The sequence below is a fragment of the Cynocephalus volans genome, chromosome 10, assembly GCF_027409185.1.
Source record: "Cynocephalus volans isolate mCynVol1 chromosome 10, mCynVol1.pri, whole genome shotgun sequence".
NCBI lineage: Eukaryota > Metazoa > Chordata > Mammalia > Dermoptera > Cynocephalidae > Cynocephalus > Cynocephalus volans.
Genome location: NC_084469.1, coordinates 125,378,588 through 125,388,865, shown reverse-complemented (window position 1 = coordinate 125,388,865; position 10,278 = coordinate 125,378,588). Strand labels below are relative to the sequence as shown.

The window sequence follows — 10,278 nt, the reverse complement described above, 5'->3', positions numbered from 1 at the left end:
CCATTACGTGCGGCCCACCCCTTGGCGCGGCGTCCGGGCAAGGGATGCCGGAAGCCCCGCCCCTGGCCGGTTGCTAGGTTCCGGCAGCCGGAAGTCCCGCCTGCCGTGTAGTCGCCGCCGCCGTCGTTGTTGTTGTGGTCGGTACGCTGAGCTCTGCGGCTCCGAGAGCCGGCTCCGTCCCCTCCTGCCGCCGCCATGAAGTGGATGTTCAAGGAGGATCACTCGCTGGGTAGGCGCTAGGACGCCGGCGGGCGGTGGGGGGCCGGGAGGCGGGTGGGCCCCCTCCCCCACTCGGGCCGCCTTGGGCCGGGCGGGGCGGATGCCGCGCTCTGGGCTCAGGTCGCCGAGGCCCTGGTGCCCCGGGCAGCCGCCCACAACCCCCGTGCTGCGTTCCGCGGGCCCTTCCGATAGCTGGGGGACGGAGGACCGCGGCTGCGGGGACGCCACGGCGAGGGCCGGGGCGTGCGGAGGTCGCGGGGGGAGGGGGCTGGGAGTAGGGAGCCCACCGCGGGGCAGGCGCGGCCGTCAGCCCGATGTGTTTCTCCCATAGAGCACAGATGCGTGGAATCCGCGAAGATCCGAGCGAAATACCCCGACCGGGTTCCGGTGAGTGTTTGGACTCCCCGCCCCCTCACCTCGCTGTCACCCCTATCGTCTGGGACCTGTGATAGGGTCCTAGGCTACTCAACAGTTGACAAGTTGAGGTTCCAGTTTCAGTTATAGTAGCAGACAAGCCAGACTGGGTTGGGGCCGTTTGGGGCTGAGGCGTGAGGGGTCGGGCTGGTGCTGTTCAGGGTGCCTCAGTGCTGAATCTCCCGATCTAGGCCAGCGAGCTGTCTGCAGCCTCTGGGCTCCCTCGCTAATTATGTAAGGAATGATGTTCTAGGACAGGGCAACAGGTCACTGCTACTTTTGGGAATGGTGGGGAAGGGAGACAGTCACTTTGGTCTTGGAAGTGGTACTTCAGTCTTAGGACATTCATCTTTAACTTTGAGCCTCCATCTTTACCTAACTTCTAGCTCCCTTTCCTCACCCTGACCCTGACATCCTCTGACCAAAAAAATCTGAAAAGCCGCTGAAAATTCCTTCTCTCGTGTTTTCCCCTTAATCAGTAGTAAATGTGACCCTACATTTCTTCCAGGGTGGAGGATATAGTATCTGTAGTCCTTATTGATTTTTAAAGGATATCAGTGTCTGTTATTGTAGGTCTTTGCTTTGGGGAGGGAGCAGGAGGGACAAATTTGATTTGTTCGGAGAGAGGCAACAGGCCAATGAAGATCTTGGTTCTTGGCTGGCTGAGGTTGCCAGGCGTTCCCATTAGTCCATCCATTCTTGTCTTCTGTGTTCCTTGGGATCTTAAATCTGTAGTGTGAAGGCAGATCCCTTCTGGGGTCCTGGAGTAACAGGCTGTAGATGAAACCCTCACCAGATATTCTTGACTCTGCCTAGATGAAATGTGGAAAGCTTAATAGTAAGGACTGTGTTTTTCTTAGGTCTGCCGATCAGGGATTAGAGATATAATTGACCACAGAAAAGCACTTACCGTTTCTCTATAACACATTTATATCAATTCTTAACCTCCAGAGTGTGTGGTTTATTAAGCAAGGGGCATATTTTTTCGTGTTGTGCAGTTTCCCACCCATCTCCTTGCCCACTGTCTCATCCAGTTCTGACCTCTCTTTGCTTTCCTAGGTGATTGTGGAAAAAGTCTCAGGCTCTCAGATTGTTGACATTGACAAACGGAAGTACTTGGTTCCATCTGACATCACTGTGGCTCAGTTCATGTGGATCATCAGGAAAAGGATCCAGCTTCCTTCTGAAAAGGCAATCTTCTTGTTTGTGGATAAGACAGTCCCACAGTCCAGGTGAGAGGTATTTGTTAGATGGGCCCTCTGGTATTAGACATCTGCTTGGCTGCTTACAGAACTCAAAACTTCGGAGGTCTGAAAAGTCTTAGGGGGTCCTGACTGGAAATCTGGACTTTGTGCTCCCTGAAATCAGGAGCTCCAGAAAAATAAGAAAAGGCTGCAGTACATGGGAGTGCACTTTGGGTTAAGAAAATAGAACAAATCCCAGAGCCTCAAGAACCTTTTAAAACAGTTGAGGCCTTACCTAGGCTTAAGCCATAGGTAGAACTGGGCCTGAAAAGAGGTTTTCTCCATATTATCCATGAAATCAGTCCTGTCATACTCAACCAGGAGCCTGTGGGTTCTGCTGAGGCTCAACTTAAGTTAAACACCTTGCTTGCTTGCTCTCCAAATTCAGACAGCTCTTTGCCATTGTAAGAGCCTGAGGCTGCCAGATCCTCAAGTCCGATAAAATGGCTGTTGTCCAAAAAAGGGCTGTGAGGTCTCTTTACAGACTTACACCTCCCTTGGTACCACCTGCTTTGACTGTTAGACTGTTGTGCTGCCTGAAGCCATCTTTGGGATTATAACTCGGGGCCCAAATCCAGGCAGGGGCATTACATCTGTGTAGTTGGCAGCCCAGCTTTAGTCCCCTGTGGAAAGAAGAAAATGGACTGGCTCAGTCTAAACTGCTAGTCAGTCCTTTCCTGTTACTAATTGGGTTCTTCTAGGCCCTGTGCCAGATTCTGGCCCCCACCTCTCCCGAGTATGCATTCATAGCCATCTTTTATCTCAGTGACCTGATCTAGGTCTCATTTGTTACCCTCCTCCCTCCCACCCCCAAGTAATACTTCTAAAAGCTAAGGTAGTACTTCTAAAAGCTAAGGCTTTCAGAAGCCCTGGGAACTAGTCCTTGTTGCTGAAACTTATTCCTGTTGAAAATTCTTGAGAGTTCCAGAAGAGGCTTAAGCCAAGTTTCAGTCTTTATTTCTACTAACAGTGGAAAGCTCTGGCTATTTTTTTATTTCCTCTTTCCCAGTCTCTACTTCCTCCACTTTCTGGTGTTTGATAGAGAGATGGGACAGAGGAGAAATGGAAGCTTCTTCTGTAAGACCAATGTCAAGCCTGAGGAGACAGGCCAGAGCCTGCCTGCTGGGCACCATTGGTCTGCTACAGCTGTAGCTCTGGAAGCTGTGGTGTTGCCAGAGGTGATCTTGTCACCTGTGGATTTCTTCCAGCCTTCCTTCTCAGGCCTTTGGGCAGTGTGTGGCTGGGTGCACTTTTCACTAGGGAGGAAGCTTTGGGCATCTGTGATCACTCTTAGCTTCCCTTAAGGTGGTGGGGGAGGTAAATCCTTTTTTCATACCACTCGCAATTCTTTAGAGCCTTGGCGATCCTGTGTTTCCTTCTTCCTGGAGGTGATGGCTTAGTGGGAGGAAGTAGGTGACTAGGACCCATGGCATTGAGTTTATTTTCCTCAATTCTGATCCTCTGGTACTTGAAGGAAATGAAGCAGGGTTCTGGAGACATTAAGATTACTTTGATGGCTCCACAGTAATCTAGCAATTAAAATGGCTGCAGGTCTTACCAACTGTCCTCTCCCCTATTATCTCCGAGGTATAAATAGAATTAGAAATGAAAAGTGGTTTTCAGGACAGCTGAGGCCGTTTCAGGGCCATTTTTTCTCCAAGTCCCACTTGTCCAATCTGGTGAAAAGCCACCCTAAAGCAGATTACATGTGACACATGTCAGGATTTTAGTACAAAGTAACCAGGAACCCAAATCTAGAGCCTTCAGTATTTAGAGTCACCAGCTGGGGACCCAGGCCTGCATCACTTCTGTCCCTGGTTCATGACTTCACATCCCACACTTGATGCAACCATTCTTTGTTCATTTTGGGGTTTTATTCTTAATAAACAAATTTGTCTATAAACAAAAGAGTCATGTGACATCATCAGCTTTATGCAAATGATAATCACCTGATAGCAACACAAACAAAAGTGTCATAGGGTCTCCTTCTTAAAGCTGGGATGTGACTCATCTTTACCTTCTCAGAGCAATTTAGCAGCCTCTTCCTCAGCTCTTTGCAGCCTCTTTAGGGAAGGAGGGGAGGGGGCCTTAATCTTTACCCAATGCTTGCAGCCTTCAAAGAGTGTCTGGGGAACTCAGAGGAGAGAAAGGATGAATCCAGGCCTGCAGGAGTCCTCTCACTCCCTAACAGACAGGTTAGGGAGTTAACAGGTTAGGTTTATTTAGAAAGGTGCTTAAATTAGCTCTTTTGGTTATTTCTGGGAAAATACCTCTTCAACAACAGGGTTTGTTTATATCAGAGAAAAATCTGATAAAAGGAAAACTAATAGTTAATCTTTATATTTTAGAATCTCAGGGAGCCTTCAGGGCCATATTAACTTTCACTTTGAGGCCAGTGCCTTCCCAGGATCCACTAGTGGTCCTCCCCCGTTGGAAGAGATGAATCCTGGTCCATTGGAAGCACATGGGCTCCAAAGAAGATGGTTGGCCAGGTGTGCTCATCAGTCTAGCCAATTCATGAGTCAGGCTAGATTCCCCCAGCCTCCATGACCTGCCCTTGGGGCCAAGGGCAGGTTCTACAGGGATTGGGCATTCACACAGTTCTAGGTCAGCCTCCCCCAATTCATAGGGCTGTTGAGTAGCTTAAAACTGATGTTTGCCTTCAGCAGCATGGCCATTCCTGGATGTGCATCTCGCTGAAACTTGCCTTTATTATTAGTTTCTCTACCAGAGAAGTGGTTGTGCCTGGATCTGTGACCCTGAATGGAAGAGTAGAGAACAGGGTTTTAGAGGGCATTTACGTACATTTCACTCAGTACTTTAGGGTCCCACCTCACCTTAGGTTGGCTTTATGGCTTGAATCTGCCATTGGCTTTTCCCACATCTTTTCACGTCAAACTCAGAGTTTGTCAGGCGGCAGTGCCCCTGGTACCCGAAGCAGCATCCTTCTCGGATGAGTGCATGTAGTACGTGATGCCAAAGTAGTATGCATTATTGTTAGGGACTGGAGGTGTCTCCCAGTGACTTAGGTAGGAAGCCTTGGGGTTGCAGTGCTGCTTGTGAGTTGTCAGGCCATCCAGCAAGCCTGTGCAGTTTACCTGGGCAGACACATTAGAGCCACCTCTGTCCTTCAGGATCCTTGGGCATTCCAGCAGAGGTCTGCTCAGTGCTGTGTGGCTCGGGCCTCTGAATTCTGAGGGGGAAGCTCATCTTCTCACTTCTTTAGGTCTATGGAATATGTCCTAAACTGACACACCAGCTGTCTGCTATAGACTGCCTGCTGATGAGGGTCACATTTTGCCCCCCCTGCACTTCCACTTGAATATCCTTTTAATGGGACTTTTAAAAAGTGAAGAGGTAATTTTAAAAATTTTATTTGTGGGCCAGCTCTTTCTGGCTCCAGGCCAAGTTATTCTGACTCTGCATATATGTGGTCCAATCCCCTAAGTGCTGTTTTCAAATCATACTGTACAGATGTGCCAGTCTTCATGGTACCCAGTGAAGCCACAAAATCAGGCAGGTTTTTGGCATTGAGCATTGTCAGTTATTGAGTTCCTTGCCCAAGGTGTATCGCAACTATAAGGAAACAGTGCTGCTGCCAACTAAGTGAAATGTCCACATGAGGTTGTGTCACAGAGAAAAGAACAGTGTTGGGCCCTTTAAGTCATTAGACACAACCATCTAGTTGTCAAGTTACAGGACCTGAAGGAGACAGCCCTAAGACCTTGCTGCTCAATGTGTGGTGCACAGACTGGCAGCAGTAGCCTAACCTGGGAGCTTCATGTACAAATGTTTATATGTCTGAGAAATCTTCCTAAGGAAGATCTCTGCTAAAGGTAGAAGGATTTTAATGTGAGGTCATTAGAACAGATCTAGCTGTATATTCACTTGGAGGCAGCACAGCTTAGTGGTAAGAATGCCTCCTAGTTTTGTGTCCTGGGGTGAGTTGTTAAACCTCTCTGTGCCTCAGTTTTCTTGTCTATGAACTGTGGATTATGATAGTACCTACCTCATGAAATTGTTGTGAGGAGAGCAAGGGTTAATATATGTAGTGTATTTAAAACAGTGCTTGGCACGTAAATGTTTGCTGTTATAATTAGGATTGTATTATCAGCCTCTATAGCTGCTAGGGTACTGCTTAAACAAATTGATAAAATGAAGTTTTACTTAAAAGATAATGGAATCTAAAGGCAGAAAGGAATGAAAGCCACATGATTATGGGTCCCCTACCCTGTCAAAAGTCAGAGCTCAGAGTCTCAGAGCCTGCCTTCAAAAGTAGTGGTCCCAGAGGTCATTGTTCATTGTGGGCAGCATACAGAGTCCGGGGTGTGCAGATGGTAGTTATGGAGCTCCTCAAGTATTTCTAGTATTTGGCAGGGAGTTAGAGTCATTGCACTAGAGCTTCTGACTTGCTAGGAAAAAGCAGAGCTTAGTCTGTCAGATGGGACCAAACTTGACATAGGCACCAAGGGTTGGCTGTCTTTGAATTACACACGGTGTCTGCTACTGCATCTAAACCAATATGGTAGTGGCAGTGGGGAGATGTTATGACAGGTGTCATCAAGGTCACTTTGGACCCTTGGACCAAGTGGGGTAAAGAGAGTTATGGAAATAGCTGTATTTGTTTCCTATTAATCTCAATCTGAGGAGTCTCAGAGAAAAGTGGGGTTTTCCTCTGGGCATTCCCAACCACCAGAGTGAAAATAATCTTGGGAGACTCAGCTACATGTTCAAATCCTTCTGCTAGTTACTGGCTTGTCACTCCACTTCCTGGCTTGTCACTCTACTTCCTAATCACATGGTTCTTAAAGATGAGCATCCCCCCACCTCAAAAAAATAAAAAGGACAGGCATCTCACCTTAACCTGGCTGCACATGAAATCATCCTTGCTGATGTCTGGGTCCCACCTCCAGATATTATGATTTAATTGGTCTTGGTTGGGGGGCTTGGGCATGGAGATGTTTTTAAAGCTCTCCAGTGATTCTGATGTGCACACAAGGCTGAGACCACCACTGTAGGTGTTCTCTTGAGTAGGGGTTCCTCCCTTTTCCCACTCTCCCCCAAGTCCTCACATGTTCTAGGGCAGTGCTGTCAATAGAAACAGCATGTTAGCCATATATATAATTTTAAAGTTTTCTAGTAGCCACATTAAAAAAATAAAAACAGGTGAAATTAATTTTAACATATTTTATTTAATCCAGTATATCTAAAATTTTGTCATTTCAACATGTAATCAAAATTGAGTTATTTTACTTTATTTTCATATTAAGTCTTCGATAACTTGTGTTTTACACTTACAGCACATCCCAGTTCAGATAAACTACATTTCAAGTGCTGAATGTAGCTAGTGGCTATTGTATCAGAGAGCAGTGATATAGGGCATCTCTATCACAGCAGAAATTTCTATTTTCTGTGTTGTTCCAGGGAGTCTTTATTTTACAAATTCTAGGTTAAGAGGTCCTAACAGGGAGCACTGTTTTACTGTGCAAGATGCTGACAACAGGCCATTTCATAGTCATGCTCATCCACCCCCACATTGTTAATAATTCTCATCTACCCACACAGCAATCCAAGCTAAGCTTGCAAATGGGGCAGGAAGAAAAGGAAAGGAAAAAAATTCTGCCTTTATGAATGTGGCCTGCGTCCTTGTTTTCATGGAGGTCCCACTCAACCTGCCAGGAGCAAAGCAGCAGGATAGGATAGTCATTGCTTCATTAGCTTGAGGCCCTGGACCCTTCTTTCTCTCTCCCACTAGCCCTTGGTTTACTGAGTCCTGTATCTAAGCATTCATTAGAACCTGTCTGGGCCAGTGACCATGAATGTCTCCAGTTACCTCTCAGACTGAGCATTTTACTGCTGGTTCTGGTTGGTACCACCACTCATGGTCACACTGTTTAGCACATGTTTACACCTCCTGCTCATTTCAAATAGTGCAGTTCCAAGGCCAGAGCTTGCATAGGGGCTCCAGGTGTTACTAGTCTTCCTCTGGAGCCAGTACAACTCAGTTTCATGGCAGAGAGGGAGATCAGGTATCCTCCACTGCAGTCTGTTTTATGGCTGAGGGAAAGCCAGCTTTTCTATTCACGCATGTTTAGTTTAAGGAATATCTATTTCTGGAGGGTTTTTTGGGAGGTTGGGCAGGCTTCTGTGGATCCCAGATATAGTGAGAGCATTTTGCAGATGTGTGAGGAAAATAACTCTTTGATGATGCTCATACAGATTTCTAGGGACACAGGGGTATTGTGGGGCGCTTCCACAAGAATGAACTCACTTGTACCTATCATGTTAAGTACAAATTATAAATCTTCAAATAAACCAGCCCAGAGGAGAAGAAAGCCCAATGTACTCTTCCTTAGCAGGGTCCTTCACCCACACAGGGATGGGCCTCTTGGGCTCTTCATTTTGCTGATTTTTTTTCCCCTTGCTGTTGGCATTTTAAAGGCATTTGTGTGCTTATCAGCCAGAGCCCACTCATGGAGCTGGCTTCTTTATAGGATTTATATGTGAGGGTGAGTCAAATGGCCTTGCCTTGGGCTGGAGGATGGAGCTTTTAATTCTGCTCTTATCTGTTACTCACACCTGGAGGCCTATAATTTATCTTATTCTTTTCTTGGCTCCATTTCTCTTCTCTGAAATAGGATTATAAGTGCCCAGTAATTACTGATTCCTGAATTATTTTACTACCTACCACCAAGGGTTAAGTTCCTTATCCTCAGGCCATCTTTTTCTCCTAACACCTAGACTCCAGTTTTCAATGACGGTTTTTGTTTTTCTCTTTCAAGCCTAACTATGGGACAGCTTTACGAAAAGGAAAAAGATGAAGATGGATTCTTGTATGTGGCCTACAGCGGAGAGAACACTTTTGGCTTCTGAGGGCCAGTGCTGGGCTAGGTGCACCGTTCCTGCTTGTGTATCTTGTAAATAGCCAGCTGTTTTCAGTTATTATACCAGAACCTCTTCACATAGATCTATTAGTGCATTTGTAACTGGATTAATTTCTTAATATATTGGAAGGTTTTGTTTCTTTAGGCTAGTAAATTATCATAAATAGTTTTATTTTGAGTTTTTCTTTTTGTGCACTGTCCTCATGACTGTACTCTCTAGGGAACTTGTTCCTCTGGGAATCATATTTAATGAAGATATTTCCATATTGAAGGTGAGGTAGGTGTGGTATTAAAGTGAAAGGGAAGGAGATGATGCATTTATTCTGTATTATGTTTGAAGTCTTAGATGGCTAAGTATTAAAAGCATCCAAATGAAATCCTTAGCAATCAGAACACTTGCTTTATTAGATTTTGCCAACGGCCAATCATGTTGGACTGAGCTAATCTGTTCCTCTTTCTGAAACTATTAAGGTAAATAATTAACAATAAAACTTCCTCTTAGAAAGGCATTGCAGTGTGACCATGTCCTTTATTCACCTTCATTTGGGTGCATCAGAGAAGTGGCTTCTACATCTGCTGGGCTTGTGGAGGGCTTGTGGGGGTCATGGCAACACAGTCTGGGATAGGAAACAGTGACCAGTGTCATAAAGAGGAACATTTTTTTGAATGGTTAATATATTCAGATGGGTCAGATATCAGGACTCTGTAAAAAGATATACTTTGAGAAGTCTTGCTCCCACTGTTGTTTTCTTACCACCTCTGCCCTTTATGGGAAACTACTTTTGCTGGCTTCTTGTTTCTTTTCAGAATTCATTTTTAGAACATGGATATATATTCTTTTTTTCTTCTATAAAAGAAAACATATATACTTTCCTTTTTTCATTTAACATAATATCCTGGCAATCTTTCCATATCATTTTTATGCATTCATCCTTTTATATGTACCTGCATTCTTTAAAGTGCTGCTTTCCAATCCCTTCCTGAAAAACAAGATTAGGTTTTTCCAGGCTCATGAGTTTCATAATGTCTCACAAATTAGTATAGATGTATTAGTCAGGATTCTCCAGAGAGACAGAACCAGTAGAATATGTATATAGATATATGAGAGGGGATTTATTAGGGGAATTGGCTCATGCGATTGTGAAGCCTGAGGAGTCCCATGATAGGCAGGCTGCAAATTCGATGCTGGTAGTATGGCTTAGTCCAAATCTGGAACCTCAGAATCGGAGAAGCTGATGGTGTGATTTTCAGTCTGAGGCCAAAGGCCTGAGAGCCTGGAAGTCGTGCTGTTTTAAGTCCTGGAATCCAAAGCCTGAAGAGTCTTAAGTTCTGATGACCATGGACAGAAGAGTGTATCCCAGCTCCAAAGGAACAGAGTGAGAGATTCATCTTTTCCTCCATTTTTGTTCTCTTCAGGCCCCCAGTGGATTAGATGGTGCCCACCCACATTGAGGGCAGATCTTTCCCACACAGTCCACTCAGGCCCACATTAATCTCTTTTGGAAACACCCTCACAC

The 10,278-nt window shown here is 45.7% G+C and overlaps 1 protein-coding gene across 1 annotated transcript; it reads left to right on the top strand.

Annotated features, from left to right (window-relative positions):
- The first annotated feature begins 88 nt into the window (after nucleotides 1–88).
- On the top strand, nucleotides 89–9,270 carry GABARAPL2 (GABA type A receptor associated protein like 2). The gene is made up of 4 exons (XM_063111754.1): nucleotides 89–229; nucleotides 551–606; nucleotides 1,693–1,865; nucleotides 8,660–9,270. Exons 1-4 carry the CDS (start codon nucleotides 196–198, stop codon nucleotides 8,748–8,750), a joined length of 354 nt encoding a protein of 117 aa, XP_062967824.1. The 5' UTR covers nucleotides 89–195; the 3' UTR covers nucleotides 8,751–9,270.
- Nucleotides 9,271–10,278: the final 1,008 nt, after the last annotated feature.

Bases quoted from the DNA above. Each gene is read 5' to 3' on its own strand.
- GABARAPL2 (XM_063111754.1), top strand. From the start codon at position 196: ATGAAGTGGATGTTCAAGGAGGATCACTCGCTGG. The intron at 230-550 runs GTAGGCGCTAGG...TTTCTCCCATAG, and splicing joins CAAGGAGGATCACTCGCTGG to AGCACAGATGCGTGGAATCC. The intron at 1,866-8,659 runs GTGAGAGGTATT...TTCTCTTTCAAG, and splicing joins AAGACAGTCCCACAGTCCAG to CCTAACTATGGGACAGCTTT.